Raw genomic sequence first — 16,109 nt, 5'->3', positions numbered from 1 at the left:
TGCGCACGCACGTGTGCACGTACAGCAGGTGAAATAAGTATTGAACACGTCACCAATTTTCTAAGTAAATATATTTCTAAAGGTGTTATTGACATGAAATTCTCACCAGATGTTGGTAACAACCCATCCGATCTACATATGCAAAGAAATAAAACCATAAATGGCTATAAATTGTGAGAAATGAGACAGGGAAAAAGTATTGAACACATGAAGAAAGAGAGGTGCAAAAATCCATGGAAAGTCATGACACCAGCTGAAATCCATCAGTAATTGCAAAGCAATCTTGCCACTTAGTGCAAATTAATATCAGCTTGGTCAACTGATGGCCTATAAAAAGGTGTCACATTACTCAGGTGCCACACAAGAAACATCTCATGATGGGTAAAATCTGTGAGCTCACAAAAGACCGCCGCAACCTTATTGTTGTAAAACATACTGATGGCATGGGTTACAGAAGAGTTTCTAAACTGCTCAAGGTTCCAGTGAGCACTGTTAGGGCCATAATCCGGAAGTGGAAAGAACATAATTTCATCATAAACCAGCCACAACCAGGTGCTCCCTGTAAGATTTCAGACAGAGGAGTTGTCCAAGAGCCAAGGACCACCTGTGGAGAGCTACAGAAAGACCTGGAATCAGCAGGTACAATTGTTTCAAAGAAAACAATGAGTAATGCACTCAACCTCCATAGCCTGTATGCATGCTCACCACGCAAGACTCCATTGCTGAAGAAAAAGCATGTTGAAGTGCATTTAAAGTTTGCTCAACAACATTTAGACAAGCCTGTGAAATACTGGGAGAATATAGTCTGGTCAGATGAGACCAAAATTGAACTCTTTTGGATACCATAAATAGACACCATGTTTGGAAGTCAAAAGGCACTGCATATCATCCCAAAAACACCATAACAACAGTGAAGTTTGGAGGTGGGAACATCATGGTGTGGGGATGTTTTTCAGCACTGGCACGCTTCATATAATTGAAAGAAGGATGAATGGACAAATGTACTGAGACATTGATAAAAATCTGCTGCCATCTACCAGGATGATAAAGATGAAATGAGGGTGGACATTTCAGCAAGACAGTGATCCTAAACACACAGCCAAGGAAACTCTCAGAGAAAGAAAATAAAGCTGAATCCAATTGAAAGTCTATGGAAGGAACTAAAGCTCAGAGTTCATAGAAGGAGCCCACTGAACCTTCAGGATTTTAAGAGTGTTTGTGTGGAAGAATGGGCGAAAATCACACCTTTTAAAATTGTAGTAATAGAACGTTTCATACAAAGGTTCTATATCATATATATGTGATATAGGGTCCATCCCCTTTGATTTTTCTGTCTGAATGGCCCTTTCTGTGAAACAAGTCAGTCCCTGCATATTAGAGGTGCTACACAAACAAAAGTCATTTTTGCTTTTCTTTGTCCGACGTAGGCCTTGCTATGGGGATGTTAATGAGCCTTGAAAGGGGTGGTCTGTCTGTCATCGTTGCCGTCATCGTTGTGAGAGTGAGGCTTGAAAGCCAGTTGGTGCCGTGTGGGTCATACTGTTCTGTTTATGCAATATAGGGAAATGAGAGTTTTTGACAGAAAAGCTCAAAAGATCTTTGGTTTGCATTTTGCTCATTTTAATTATTTAACTGATGTTATTACGCTTACATAACTTGCTGGTTAATGAGCTCTATTTTTTCAACCCCTAATCACAAGACTTCAGCACAAGACAAAAGTATCTGTGGATTTGTTGGTGAAATAATAATGCTCTGAGTCTTTTTTTTTTTTTTTTAAATAGCAATCTCCTGGCCTTTTGCCTGTGTTATCACATACTCCCTTCCCTGACGGACCTTTGCCGAGCTAGTGGAACCCATTAATTTATGGGCGCCAGAAGAAAAAGTCGTCTCCACGTGGTCCTTTTTTTTTTTTTTTTAAGGCTTCTTTCCATTTTCACTGTCCTTCAATACATCATGCTATCAGCAGACATGCATCTGACAGCGCAATAAATGGAATGGTGGATAATTAGGACCGATCTGGCGGGCCAAAAAGCATTGGCTTCCCCAGAGAAACCCCAGAAGTGGCTGTGAAGGCGTGAACTTCGTTGTGAACTCCGGTGAGCAAGGCCAGCAGTGTCTGTGAGACTGAGCAGAAGGACACCCATGTGGCCCCCGAGCGTGTGGCCAGAGAGAGGATCCATGAAAGGAAGTGGAACATACAGGGAGATAACAAGCAGCCACACTTCATCTCTCTACCTCTCATCCCTGCTTTTCCAAACACCTTCCACATCTTCCCTGTCTCCACGACGGCTCCTCTTGTCCACCTATTGGATATCCATGCCATCAAATAGTCAATCTGGCATTTGATTAGATATTTCTGGAAGGAGCCTTGACACTAGAAGCATTGCTTTCATAGCTGTAAGATGGGTTGGGGGCTTCACTCTCCAGCATCTCCAGGCCTGTCGGAACAGGACGCTGCTCCCTCCTGTCATCACTAAGAGAGTCGCGAGCGTGTCTGTTGCCTATTTAGCAGCATCAGCTTTCCTCCTCTGTCCTCTCACTCATCCATGATCTAGGCTGTTACCTGCACACAAGTTGACAGAGGTCTGGAAAGTGGCATTTAGTGCCTTTACCGTTCCTGAACAAGTGAAGTAAAGATGCGGCATGAGAACCTTACCATCAATGCTCACAAATTTTTGGAATATTTAGAAAAAGATGTCACCCCCCACACCCTTATTTTCCTACCAACACCCAATACCCCCTTCCCTGCCATGCCAAAAAAACGGTACATTTTCCAGTGCAGCCAAACGACAGACAAATCCTGTCCCTAAGATTTGAACTGTCTTGGTTACTCATTCACCAAAGAAGCTATGAGAATGTTTCTTAGGATTTTGGTTCTGTCCACTTATGTATAAAAGAAAGTCACTGTAATCAGATGAGATTAGACACTGTCAATGCTCAAACTGTTTATCAGTTGTTGATTTTGTTTAAATTGCAGGTTTAAACAAATTGCAGATTATGAACATTCTGTTCATAGTTTTGGCCTGTACACAGTAGCAAAGACAGTTGAAAATATCGTAATTGTCAAAAGCTGATGTTTTGTCCGCATTTCCTCACACAATGTGCAGACACATGCTGACGCACACTGGCAAAACATGCATGTCCATCTACAGCCAACATTGCTTTGTCCAGACCTAGAAACCTCGGTGGTTGCCATCATGCTGTCCTTAATAAGGCTCTTTTTCCCCCTACAAGCATGGTCCTTCCTCCCACAGCTGACAGAGTGGCATTGGTAAAGACTTGGTGTGGAATCCTCACTGTTACTGCTCAAAATAAAATGGTTGGAATATTTAGAAAAAAGGGTCACGTCATCCCAATTCTCATACCACACCCCCACCCTCAGGCAAAAAAACAGCAGTTTCCACCGTGGCCTAAATACAGATAAGTCCTGTCCATAATAGTGAAACTGTCCACAGCCTTCTTATTTGACCAAACACTCGGCTAAGTCCACCCCAGGTCACAGGGCGAGGGAGCAGGCGCATAGAAGCTCTTTCGGACCACTGAGGCCTGTTGGCACGTTTGAAGAAAGGCAGACATCTGCTTGGAGGCGTTGCCTTGTTTAAATCGCATGCGGTCTGGGCTGCGTTATACATGTGAGAGTAAGAGAGTTTATTTGCCTCTGTGTGATTGCCCACAGGCCATCTTGCAATCCTTGCTGTCTGCTAGAGTGTGTTCCCAGTGCCCTTGGCCATTGGGCTCTCCATACATCTTTCTCAGGGTGCCTATACCTATTTATTTTGTTTCCAGTGCAACCCAAACAAAATGTCCAATAAGGCATTAATTAATGGGAGTGGTGAGACTGCAGGTTCTTTTGAGGTTTAGTACGATTCTTGTCCAAAAAGGATGACAACAAATGTCTTAGTGTATTTCATAAACACATTAAGAGGCTGTTGTGGGTGCAGTAAAAGCTCTAGATATACTTAGCAATTAATTCTATGATGGACCAATAAACTTTCCCTCTTTTTTATTAATTATTAGAAAACTTCTATAAATTCTGCTAACCTGTGCTGTAAAGCTACCTTTTGTGGATGCTGTAAATTGTATAACTACTTGTACAAATGCACAGTGTGACTGATAATGATATGGTAGGAGAACTGTGGGTCATCAGTTTGTTTTAATGCTCAGTGACTCATGATTTGACTGTCATGTCTTTCCTAGGGTCAGTACCGGCCTTCGGATCTTCTGTGCCCAGAGACCTACACGTGGGTACCCATTGAGAGGTGCATCCCCTGGCTCGACACCTCTCCTTATGCCCGACTTGCCGAAGATAACCAAGCAGGTACCGCTCCTGGTGGCTGTTCACAACATTCTTATCCACTGACTGCATCAGGTAATGGGGTAGGAGTCCAATATGAAAAGACACACATGTGCATCTATTAAATTTGAATGAGCATGCACACAACCATTCCAAAGGACCGTCTGTTTTATGGTCTGTGAAAGACTCTGTGAAACATTTGTGTTATTGTGCAACCATTGTGAGAGCTTGTCAGTTCAGTAGTACTATGTCACATTAGAAGAGCTCACAAAGCTATTTGTGTTTGCTATATTTGTCCTTTTACTGGTCAAGCACCTTGAGATAGAACTGAAACTGTGCTATAATTTCCCATGGTGGCAATAACACTTCGCACACAATTTGTGTCAGCTTAATAACAGTAGCCAGTCTGTGAATATAGTCGTTGCGTGTCACTACTTTGGCTCTAGGTCTTGTGAGACGCCTATTGCATTTACATGCTCTGTTTGCAAAGCGAGATGTAGATAGCGCCCGGTCATGTTGAAAAGATGTGGATTGGAGCCAAAAGGACCCAGGACCCAGTGCTAGCAGTTCAGCCAGGTCAGTGCTGTGGTCATTCCCAGACACTGAGGGGATAATAGCCATGATGGTGATATTAGAAATAATATTACAGCCGACTAGGAGACGCCAGTGAGAGGGAGAGCCTGATAACTCAGGGAACATTGACACTTTCTTTTTTCTTCTTTAGTGTTTCTTTTCTGTGCTTCTGCATTTAATTTTCTTTTCCCCCCCACTTGCTTTGTCGCCTTGGCTGTTGGGTTAGTCACCTTGCCTTGCTCTCATAGCGCTAATATTCTCATATTTCTACTACTCGCATGCATTTGTTAAAATGGCCTTTGTGCAGTCAAAGTAGCTTTTCCAGGGAACTCTAAGGCGTGAAAGTGGTGTTGCAGTTATGGTTTGTATTAAAAAAAAAAACCCAAAATGCTCATTACCTGTAAAAATCAGATTATACTTAGGTGCTGCGACGAGTAAAAAGAACGCTCATTCACATCTAGACCCACTAAACACTTTAAATGCATAGGCCTGCAAATATATTCAGAATATGTCATCCCGGTTAGTAAGGCTGTTGCATAACTGGAGATTCACAAGTCCTATATGCTTATATCTGCACCATAAACTCTGACCACTGTGTCCAGCCAAAATTCAAGGGGTGTGTACAAGTCTCGGAGAACGTCTAAATGCAAAGTCCTTTGTTTTCCACCTTTTAAGAGCAGTCTGAAGAGCTGGAGAGAGCACTTAACTAGTCAACAGTGAGGTCATACTTGGAGTCAGTGCCATGCTTAGAGGTGAAGTCAGGAGTGGAATGGAATAATTGACCCTGCTGAGTCATCCCTGGACTGTTCCCAGTGCTCTTCTTCTCTCTCACTTCTTTCTTATTCTTCCTTTTTATTGTAGTTTTTTTTCTTCATTTTATTCTTTTTGTTTCTCATTTTTCTTCTCCTCCTTTCTCCTTTTTCTTCCTCTCTTCTTTTTCCATCGCTTGCTCACTGGTTGTGTACATGTTTGTGTGCTGTGAAAGTGTTTTGCCCTCTGTCTGAATTTCTACATTTGTGCAGATTTCAAACACTGACATTACAAATGACTTTACACCTTAAACCAAGACATTAGGATGCTTAAAATGGACCCCAAGAGAACAAAAACAACAGTGTGAAACATTTTATGTATTTACTAAGAGAGGATATTCAACACCTAATCTGTCTGTGGGGGGGAATTATTGCCTCCTTCCTTTCAATGGCTGGTTATGCCCCCCCTTACAGCAATAACTGCAACCAAGTGCTTTCTGTAGTTATTAATTAGTGCCTTACATTGCCATGGAGAAATGTTGACCCACTTCTCCTTGCAGAACTGAAGGAGCATGAATTTAATGATCTGCTACAGTTTTTTTAAATACAGTTTAGGTCTGGGCTTTGATTAGGCTATTCTAAAGGTATAAATATCTCGTTTTGGATTTTTGTCCTATTGTATGACCAAGCTGGGCTTCACCTTCAGCTCACAGACAGATGACCTGGCTTTCTCTTGAATTATCAGTAGAATTAATAATAAAATAATAATAAATCTAAATTTATACAAAAATAGAATATATATATATATATATATATATATATATATATATATATATATATATATATATATATATATATATATATATATATATATATATATATATATATCCCCCTTTTATATCAAGGCATATACTATACTCTATACACAATATAGACTACTGTATAGGTTTGATTATGTAGCAATGTATACATCTCTGTTGAACATAACAGCACTACAAGAGTGCTGACATAGTTAACAACAAAACACTAATGTTTTTAGGCCTCTGTGGTTTCAGCATGTTATTGCTGTACAGGGAAAGGCACTGGTCTTACTCCATGTTTGTCTTGCCCAGCTCAGTGGTGACTGACAGCCAGGACTGGGCCTTCACCGCTCACCATGTTTGTAAATCCTTCTCATGGTGCCTCCAGTCCTACTCGGCCTGTTACTCTTGGCCGAGCCTGGGCAGCTATTTTGGGCCACACAGCTCAGTTTAACACCAGCATAGATCGTGCCTCACTCTCCAGGGCCAGGCGAGCACTTTGGGGTCCACCAGACCCCAAACTGGCAACTGTCGGATCTGATAGAAAAGTGGAGGCCACTTCTGCCAACGTCCAAATTAGCTGGGGGCGGAGAGTTTGGAGACCACAGAGGGTAATTATTAAAGGCTGCAAAATTGTCTGAAGGTTCACCTTTCTGTTATGGTTAGTCAAACCCCAGCGTAATAAACCGACATACATGCAAAACTCCAAAGCATACAAAATCCCCACCAGAGCTGAACTCAGAAAGTGGGTCTGGCAGCTGGTCCCAGCAGCACGATGGCCAGTTTTTTTCAGTAACGCTGACTTGTCTGAACAGTTGCCCAGGGTTGGCCCAGCCCTTAGCAGGACCTTTGCCATACTTTAAACAGCCATCGCCTTCTGCTCTTCTCTTTTGGTTATTTTATTTTTTTTCTTTTAGTACCTGTAGTACGAGGTTGCAAAGTGTGTGTAGAAAGGTTGCACAAACCAATATTGCTGTGAGCTCACACCAGCACAAGGAAATTGCAAGAGCAACCATCTATTTCTCCACCTATTTCATAAATATATTTCTATTAGACCTTATGTGCTTAAATAACCTCCCTGCCATTTAGATGCATTTACCCCCCTCCCCTTACGCTAACCCCCATTAAGTGCAGTATTACATTCTGGCATTTAAAGAAAATAATATTTTCTGATGAGCAAAACAAATAAATTTAATTAATTCCAAAATTACATAGTTATCCACAATATTTTATGTATTTAAAGATATGAGTTGAATATCCGTTTGTGAATGGAAGAGTCAATAATCATTTTGACATAGCTGGTATAGCAAAAAAAAATGTCAAAATTTGTTTATACAGTGCTTTTTACAACAGAAGTTGTCACAAAGCAGCTTTACAAATGTCCAAGTCCAAGCCCCCAGTGAGCAAGCCAAGGGCGACAGTGGCAAGGAAAAACTCCCTAGAGCATGAGGAAGAAGCCTTGAGAGGAACCAAGACTCAAAGAGGAGGCCCATTGCCCTCTGGCCGACAATGGACCCCACAATAGTAACAGTTTAAAGAGGAAAAATGTATTTAAAAAATGAAATAACAGTTAATGTTTAGTCCGAATTTCCTAGTCTTTCCTAGTCTTGTTCTGAGGTGTACATGTGTCCGAGACCCAATCCGCCAGAGAGCGTCCATTAAGGGCAACGGGGAGGTAGTTGGCTGGGGTGGAGGTGTGTTGGGCTACAGCAGGGGACAGGGGGTGGTGGGAATAGCCAAGGCAGCTGGGATGGGATGATGCTCAGTAACGTCAAGACATCAGTGGCAGGTGTACCTTGGCAGAAAGAGAGACTAGAGTAGATATGTCTGGGTAAAAGGCTGTGTAAATTAGAGAACAATAATGTGCAGTAATGGACTATGGTAGATCTTGCTATGGCAGCACAGCTAAAAGGAAAGAGCCAGAACAAAACACAGGCACGAGGGCACCCTGGAACCTCAGCACTCTGCCGCTCTCAGTCAGCAAACTTGAGTGACAAAAGAGAGGTGAAGTGTCATAACATCCTAGTTTACCATAACTCTCAATGCCCATGGACCCCCAGATCTACCTAAGATGGGAAGTAGTTAATAAAATGCCTGACTGTTCAGATTGTAGCCTGTTGTAGCCTTAAATATTGAGACTGTCTGTCTGAATCTCGAACATTTACAGGAAGTTTATTCCATAGAGTGGGAGATTTATAGAAAAAGGCTCTGCCCCCTGTGGTAGATTTCCTTATTCTTGGTACTAGTAAAGAGCCTGCACCTTTTGATTTAAGCAAACGTGGTGGATCGTAATGCACCAAGAGTTCTCTAAGGTGCTGTGGGGCAAGACCATTCAGTGCTTTGTAGGTAATTAAAAGTATTTTATAAATAATACGAAATGTTACTGGGAGCCAATGTAAAGTAGCTAAGATAGAAGTGATGTGATGTGATATGATCAAATTTTCTAGCTCTAGTAAACACTGGCTGCTGCATTTTAAACTAGCTGGAGCTTGTTTAGGCACTTAGTAATACAGCCTGATAGTAGGGCATTATAGCAGTCCAATAATAAATAAGAAGTAATAAATGCATGCACTAGCTTTTTTGCATCATGTGAGGAGAGAATGTTCCTAATCTTAGAAATGTTCCTAAGGTGGAGAAAGGTGGTCCTAGAAATATTCTTGAGCTTCGAACAAAAGACTGGTGTTCATCATAATTCCAAGATCTTTAACCGTTAGGGGAGATGTGATTGTGTTACCACTGAGGTTCATTGAGTAATTAGAGAGTGAGGACCCTGCTGTCTCTGGGCCTAACAGAAGCACCTCTGCTTTGTCACTATTAAGTGAGAGAAAGTTCCTCAACATCCAGTGTCTGACGTCCTTTATTCATTCGTCAATAATACTAAGATGAAACACGTCCTCTGGTTTTGCTGAGACATATAGCTGAGTATCATCAGCATAGTTTCTAGTGCTAACACAGTGTTTACATATAATGTCACCAAGAGGTAGCATATATAAAGAAAAAAGCAAAGGCCATAGAACAGATCCTTGTGGGACACCATAGCTAACCTTGTTGTATGCTGAGAAGTCTCCATTTAGGTCAACAAACTGGTAGCAACTGGCTAGGTAAGATTTAAACCAGGAAAGGGCTGTTCCCCTAATCCCAAAAACATTTTCGAGTCTATCTCGTAAAATGCTGTGATCTATAGTAATAAATGCTGCACTCAGAAGCCAACAACGGGTCATTAACTACTTTAATTAATGCTGTTTCCATACTGTGATTTAGGCCTAAACCCTGACTGAAAGACTTCATGTATCTGGTTCCGATTCAGATATGATCTTAGCTGCTGAGCTACAGCTTTTTCTAGGATCTTCAAAATAAATGGAAGGTTTGAGATCAGCCTATAGTTTGACAGCTGACATAGATTTTTTTTTTTTTGATAAGTGGTCTGATTACTGCTAATTTGAATGATTTAGTAATGTAGTAATGTAAAGGTTCAAGGAGGTCTTTATTAAATGTAGTAAAGGTTCAGTTACTTCAGGTAGGATTTCCTTAAGAAAGTGTGTGGGCAGTGAATCTAATAAGCAAGTGGAGGATTTTGAGCGTGAGATCAGAGATGTAAGTTCTGGTTCTTGGATAGGTTTAAAGGATTCTAGAGTTGTTTTTGGCTTGATTGTTCTGATCCCCAAGCAGCTGCCCGATGTCATGTTAATATTCTCTTAAAGTTATCTCTAATGTACTTAATTTTCTCATTGAAGAAATGCTAAGTGATTGTTAATCACAAAAAATGTAGACAGTACACTGGCTATATGAATGGCAACCATACTTTGATATACACCCATGAAAAACTGAAATGGTTTCTGAAAACAGTCGATTTCTCAGAACACAGTCCAGTGTACAAAAGGTGATTCACTAACAATATTTTTCCCCTAGCAGTCAATTTACTCTGATGGCAAGTGCCTAAATCCAAAAATGTCTGATTCGACGTCCCTGTTAGTAAACATGACGAGAAATCACTCCATCACAATTCAACCTGACTTAATTGATTTAATCTGAAATACCTACCTTGCCAGCTAACATTCCATAAAATAGTAGCGGCATGAATACATGACCACCCGAGACCTGTGATGCACGTGCACCCTGCTATGTGAACCTCTCCCATCTCTGTAGTGACAATCCAAGCATGATGATACGGACTGTTCGGACTCTGGCTAGGCTTGATGTCTGCTTTTAAGTAATCATTCGTCTACCATCTTCACCACAACTCCCTTGACTTGTAAATATTAGATCCTGGGAGCTTTTTCATAGCTTCTCTGTGTCCTGCTAATGATTCAAGACCAAAAAAAAGCTCACTTTTTTGTCCACTCCTTCATATTATCCTCCCACCCTTCTACAGTAGAAGGTTGAGGTAATATAAAATCATCTCGCTTTAATATTTTTTTGGTATGTTCCCACATTTTTGTTGTTAGTGAACCTAGTATTTACCTACTGAATCTGTTCATGGGTTGCCGGAAGGCAAGATGAACTATAGGAATGTTCCGGAAATGGATTAAAAAGTTTTTTAGAATTTTTAGAAATGGAGTCTCTTAAGGAATTGTTCATCCCCGTTACCTCTATACGTTTTCTATGGTTGCCTTTATGCATCTGCAGAAGGCCTAAATGCCAAATAAGGGTGCGTCAGGAATAGTAGGTGCTGCTGAAAGTCTGCCCTCAGAGTTGGGCGGGTGCGCATATGTGTGTGTTCATGAAGTGTGCGTGTCTGCCGAGAATGTGTGGGTTTGTATCTGTGCACGCATGTGTGTCAGGCTATATATATTAAAAGCATATGTAGAGATTAAGTCAGGTGACAGAGTGCCAAGCTGTCCAATTGAGCAAGAGAAGAGGCTCTACGTAAAAGAGCTATGGCCAATTGTGCTCTGTGGTTTTAATAAACTCCTGATCAGCTTTGGCTAGCCCATGTAATATAGTTCTGGTTTTGTGAGATCAGGAAAGTAAGTTTTTGGATCACTGTATTTCTTCCTTCGTGATCTAAAAGATACTACATTTACTTCAGTAAAACAATATTTCAGGACAGTAGTGTGACTGACTGTTTAGGACAGTAGTAGACTTCTTTTACAGCTTTTTAATGTAGTTTTAGACTGTGAAGTGGATAAGTTTAAACAGCTCAGGGAATGAAGGAGAGAATCCTTGTTGAGACATAGCAAGCGCCATCTGCACATCCTCCTCCCTTTCACTGATGACACAGCCTCTCCCACTCTGTGGAGCATGGCAGGGTGTCTAAAAAAACCCTACAATTGGACTTGACCATCCTATTCAAGAGAAAGTCCCCCTTATCGTCCCTCTGACCTTGGAAGGGATAAGGGACTCTCTGCAGTGTCGGCGAACCTCTGGTGCTGCTGATCCTGAGGGTCTGCTGCCCCTCTGTGAGAGCTGGAAACAAGTAAAAGGATGGAGAGTGCAGGGGAGGGGGTGTTTATATGCTGAGCGGATGTTTGGATTGTTTGAAACTGAGCGAGACCCCAACACCCTTGACAGCTCTGCTCAGTGTTATTGGCATGCTTAATTTGGATAGCTAAAAGCCTTCTCTTGGCTCTGTTTAGCCTCAGCGTTTGACACCTCATCATTTTCTTCTCATTTTCATCTTTTCTTCATCATGACTCGTAATCTTTGATGCTCATAGCCATTCTTTTTTCCATCAAAACTATCAAGAGATGAAGGTTACCAGGACACATTTGAAGTAAATTTTGTCCATTTCAGCCTGATGCTGAGAAATTATTGAAGATGCTAAATTTCAATCAATTTTTTCTTTGATGAGACAAAGCATGTGGGGATACTTGAAACATTAGCAGATTAAGCACCTTTTTTTTCTCTCAAAGGACATTGGATCCTGTTTTAAAGGTTTTTTTTTCCCCCTGATTTTTAATTAATTAATTTATTTATTTTTTGTGAATCGGTAACTTCTGGCATTGAAGGCAGAAAAATCATAAGGTAGCTGGAGTGTCTGAAGATAATGTAGTGTGTTTAAATAAAACATTAAGTCGCAAAAATCCAGAGGAATAAATACTAATTTCTGGCAAACAGAAAAAGCAAAGGCCTGAGGTTTTTTTTTCCAGGGCTTGTTCTTTTCTTTTTTTTTCTTTTTTTTTTTTTTTTTTCCCCCCTCATACCCACTGTATGAGAATAATACAGCACAAAATGTTTAGTTATGGGAGGGGGTGGCAACCCTCTTTACTATTCAAAGAGAATGTCCATGGTGAGTGTTTCATTACCAGATGTGGATGAATTTCCTGCTTTTTTCATTTGCTGTTTGCTGCCTGGTTCTCATTTGTCATAATTCAGCTTGTGCTCTGTGATGAACTGCCAGCTTAGCTTCGTAAGCTGTCTGTGGAAAGCAAAGTAGCTAGCGTCTCAAGTGCCGCATCAGAAAGGGGGTCAGCAGGAAATGGTGAGGGGGCCCTCGTGTTTAGGAGATGGTGTCCCTTAGTGCTGCTTCTCCTCTTCTCCTCTGTCTGTAACTTGTGCATGTTTTAATATACTGTATGTATTATATTTGCTTCCTCTAGGTTAATGTAGTTTATATTTCTTTATAGATCCGAGCCACAGTCATAAAAGTTTCTCTCGTTCACAACCCCCACCATATCCCATTTTTTCCCTTTTCTTCTCTCTCTCTCTCTCTCTCTCTCTCTCTCTCTCTCTCTCTCTCTCTCTCTCTGTGCGCCTTTCATTGAGCTTTCATGAGTGAAAGTTGGATTTAACAGAGCTTGGGTGGTAATATTTAAAGAATGGGGTGAAAAATTAAACTGTGCTCTCCATATGTGCAAAAGAGTGGAGACTAATTTGCACCCCCCACCTACGTCTTTTTCAGCTGGCCTCCAGATGACTGCATGCTAGACAAAGAAAGGGATCGGTGGTGGTGGTGTCTGTCTATTAATAACAATCATAACGCTCAACTTCACTAATCTATCATCAGTGGTGTTGCAGACTTAACTGAATGACTCGCTTTTGTTTACTCTCGTTTGGCTTCCATCCTAGCTCCAAGCTTGGAGCTAGTGCCAAAAACTATTGGCCTCTTTTCGGGCATGGCCAGAGAGGTGTTTCTGAGAGATAGTGATGGGGTGCGACAATGTCAGAGCCACGTTTCTATAAATTCCATATGAGTGAAATGGCACCCCTTCTCTGGGCCAGAGCAGCTGGAGCTGGGTGCTTAATCCTGTTGGGGAGGCTGCAGTGTGCACCATTCATCAAGTGTTTTGAAGGAGTTTAGGAGCATTAGTCCTGTCATTCTCTGTTAAACCTGAAGTAAGTTTGTCTGTTCTCATAGCTCACCTGGCTTTGGTTATGATCTCTGCTTTAAGCTAACTGTTTATGGAGAACTTTGATCAGGAATATGAAGTGTAGTCGACAATAACTTATGCTCTTGAGTAAATGAGAAAGATCTGGATGCATGAGGGACAGATTAGAAGCGTGGTATCTTGCCTAAAATCTCTCTGCTGACGACGGCGTAGGCCAGGCATGCTATGGTTTCAGTCTTTCGCATGTCCATCCTAATGCATTTATTTACAGTCATTCTAATTTTTCCCTGGGACTTTTGAGAGTCCGTTTGCTCATTTTTGAACATTTAATCAACATCTGTATTTAGTGCAGCATGACTTGAAGAGGTTTCACCCTAAGCCACTCACAGATAGGCTTCTGTGTGTCTTAGTTAAAGTAGTGCTGTAGAATGCCAAAAAAACCCCAGAAAGGCCTGTGAATCTGCATATTCAGGTATCTCTGTGTTAGTCAGTCCTCTACAAAGCCCTTCTGCATGGTGTCTGAGTGGAGCTCAAGACCTACTTTCCCATGTAGTTAGTGATGTAAATATGAGCAGTAATATTACTTGGCATTTGCAACCCAGACTAACTGTATTCTCTAGGGTGTGTTTGGGGAAATCCCAGAGGCCAAAGCTGCATTTTTCAGGTTTAGTTCATGTTTTCAGAGGGCACTGTAAACTACACTAAGCATGATTGCCATTTTACAATCCTAGTTTACATATAGTTTAAAACTTAATGCAGCCAACCAGTTCTAGACCTTTTTGTTTGGGAAGGTAGCACGGAGGACTCTTCAGTGCTCCAAAGCATCATGTGTACATTCATTCTAATGCATCCCTCTGCCTGTCCATCTGCTTACCCATCTCTCTATAGGGGATGCTGTTGCACTCAGGAACCTGGGCAAGACTCTGGTGCTGCACAGGAGGGCTATCATGCCGTACACCACCTACATCCAGAAGCGCAAGGGCCCTACCGACGAGAAGGAGGTGCAGCAGTACGCCAGCCTGGTGGGCCAGACATGTGCAGAGAGGATACTGCTCTACAGGGCCTAAAGTGGCCATCTCGTCTAGCCTCTGGCAGCTTCTTGCGCTCTGTTCCTCACCCCTCTCTGTCTGCCTAGTCACCCTTCTGTCTATCTGCTAGCCGTCTCTTCCCCACAATGCTGTGCGGCATCCTCTGTCTCCATGACGATCAGTCCAGTTTACCTCCTCTGCTTTGAGTTTATTTTCGCTGTGGCCATCTATATCTATATGCTCACAGAGTATATCTATAAGCTCACAAAGCTTGTAGCCCAACAGCACAAGACTCAGTGCTGCCCTTCTGTTGGATTACCTGTCCAGTAACTGTCAGCTTTCCTGAAATTGTCTGCATTCAAAGATGTTCAATGTAATCAGTCATGCTAATACAGTCTGAAATGTCTTAACATGTAATTTGATTCATTTACTATTGAGCAGTATACTCAAAGCAGATTTTTTGTTTTCCTTTTCTTTTTCATAAAAACTTGGGTATCTGATAGGCCTCAGGTAGGGGCAATTAGATCTACTTTAGCCTCACAGTCCAACATTCATCCCCATCATAGCCTTGTACCCAGCTAGCTTGTGTTCTGGTATAGACCAACACAAGCGACGCTGAGAGTCATCCATTAGCTCCCCACGGCACGTCTGCTAACCAGAGACGGGGAATTGTGCAGCAGAGCAAAGCTTTATGAAGCATGGTGTAAGAGTAGAGTGGTGATGATGGGGGAGAGCTGTGCTCTCACCAGCTTTACAGTGGCCACGTCCTCGCTCCAAGCCCAGATCTACACTACACATGGCTGCACCACATAATAACAGTAGTCGTGACACGATGCTTGACATATTGCTGATTAGTTGTGTTTGTGCCAGGGCTATGAAGGCCTAAGGGACTGTCATGGTGAAGTGGTCTGGAAGTGACGTCACAACAGAGACCCCTTAGTGACAAGTGTTGCATTCTGACTGTATTTTTTCCCCCCATTTGACAGCACATTTTCTTTTGATATTCTGATATATTCTTTTTGTTGGAAAAAAATAAATATATAAAATTATGAACTGCGGCGGTCAATTTGTGTGTTTGTTTATCCATTTATTTTACTTTTTTGAATGGAAGAGATATGAGCGAGAAATGTAAAAAAAAAAAATTCATAGTGGGCTTGATGGAACATCTGAACTCTGCTGAGGTATTTAAGCATGGAACAGTGCTAAAGGTTAGCACACACTTGTACCCATACCAAATCCACATAAACATCCCAAGTATAGCGAGTCTGCCTTTGGATTTGATTTGTAGACTTGGCCATCAGCAGAGTGGCAGGGGGAGGAGGTCTGGATCACACTCCAATATTAGCCTTGCTAATGCTAAGCCCCGCCCAGCGTCCTGGGTCAGTGTTCCCATTGAG

At 41.8% G+C, this 16,109-nt stretch overlaps 1 protein-coding gene across 6 annotated transcripts in view; it reads left to right on the top strand.

Moving 5' to 3' along the window:
* ate1 (arginyltransferase 1) overlaps window positions 1-15,765 on the top strand; it is a 57,000-nt gene extending 41,235 nt beyond the window's left edge. For 4 of the 6 annotated variants that reach the window (XM_081725100.1, XM_081725101.1, XM_081725099.1 and 1 more), the window contains 2 exons: window positions 4,198-4,369; window positions 14,573-15,765. In XM_081725100.1, the coding sequence (XP_081581226.1) occupies window positions 4,198-4,369; window positions 14,573-14,751 (351 nt within the window). In that variant the 3' untranslated portion in view covers window positions 14,752-15,765. The remainder of the gene's footprint in view (window positions 1-4,197; window positions 4,370-14,572) is intronic. The other 2 variants (XM_027028026.3, XM_027028019.3) reach the window with 1 other exon arrangement.
* Window positions 15,766-16,109: the final 344 nt, after the last annotated feature.

Source organism: Electrophorus electricus, chromosome 12 (genome assembly GCF_041902795.1).
Source record: "Electrophorus electricus isolate QZ-2024a chromosome 12, ASM4190279v1, whole genome shotgun sequence".
NCBI lineage: Eukaryota > Metazoa > Chordata > Actinopteri > Gymnotiformes > Gymnotidae > Electrophorus > Electrophorus electricus.
Note: the sequence above shows the minus strand (reverse complement) of the source record. Positions and strands in the feature narration are given on the sequence as shown.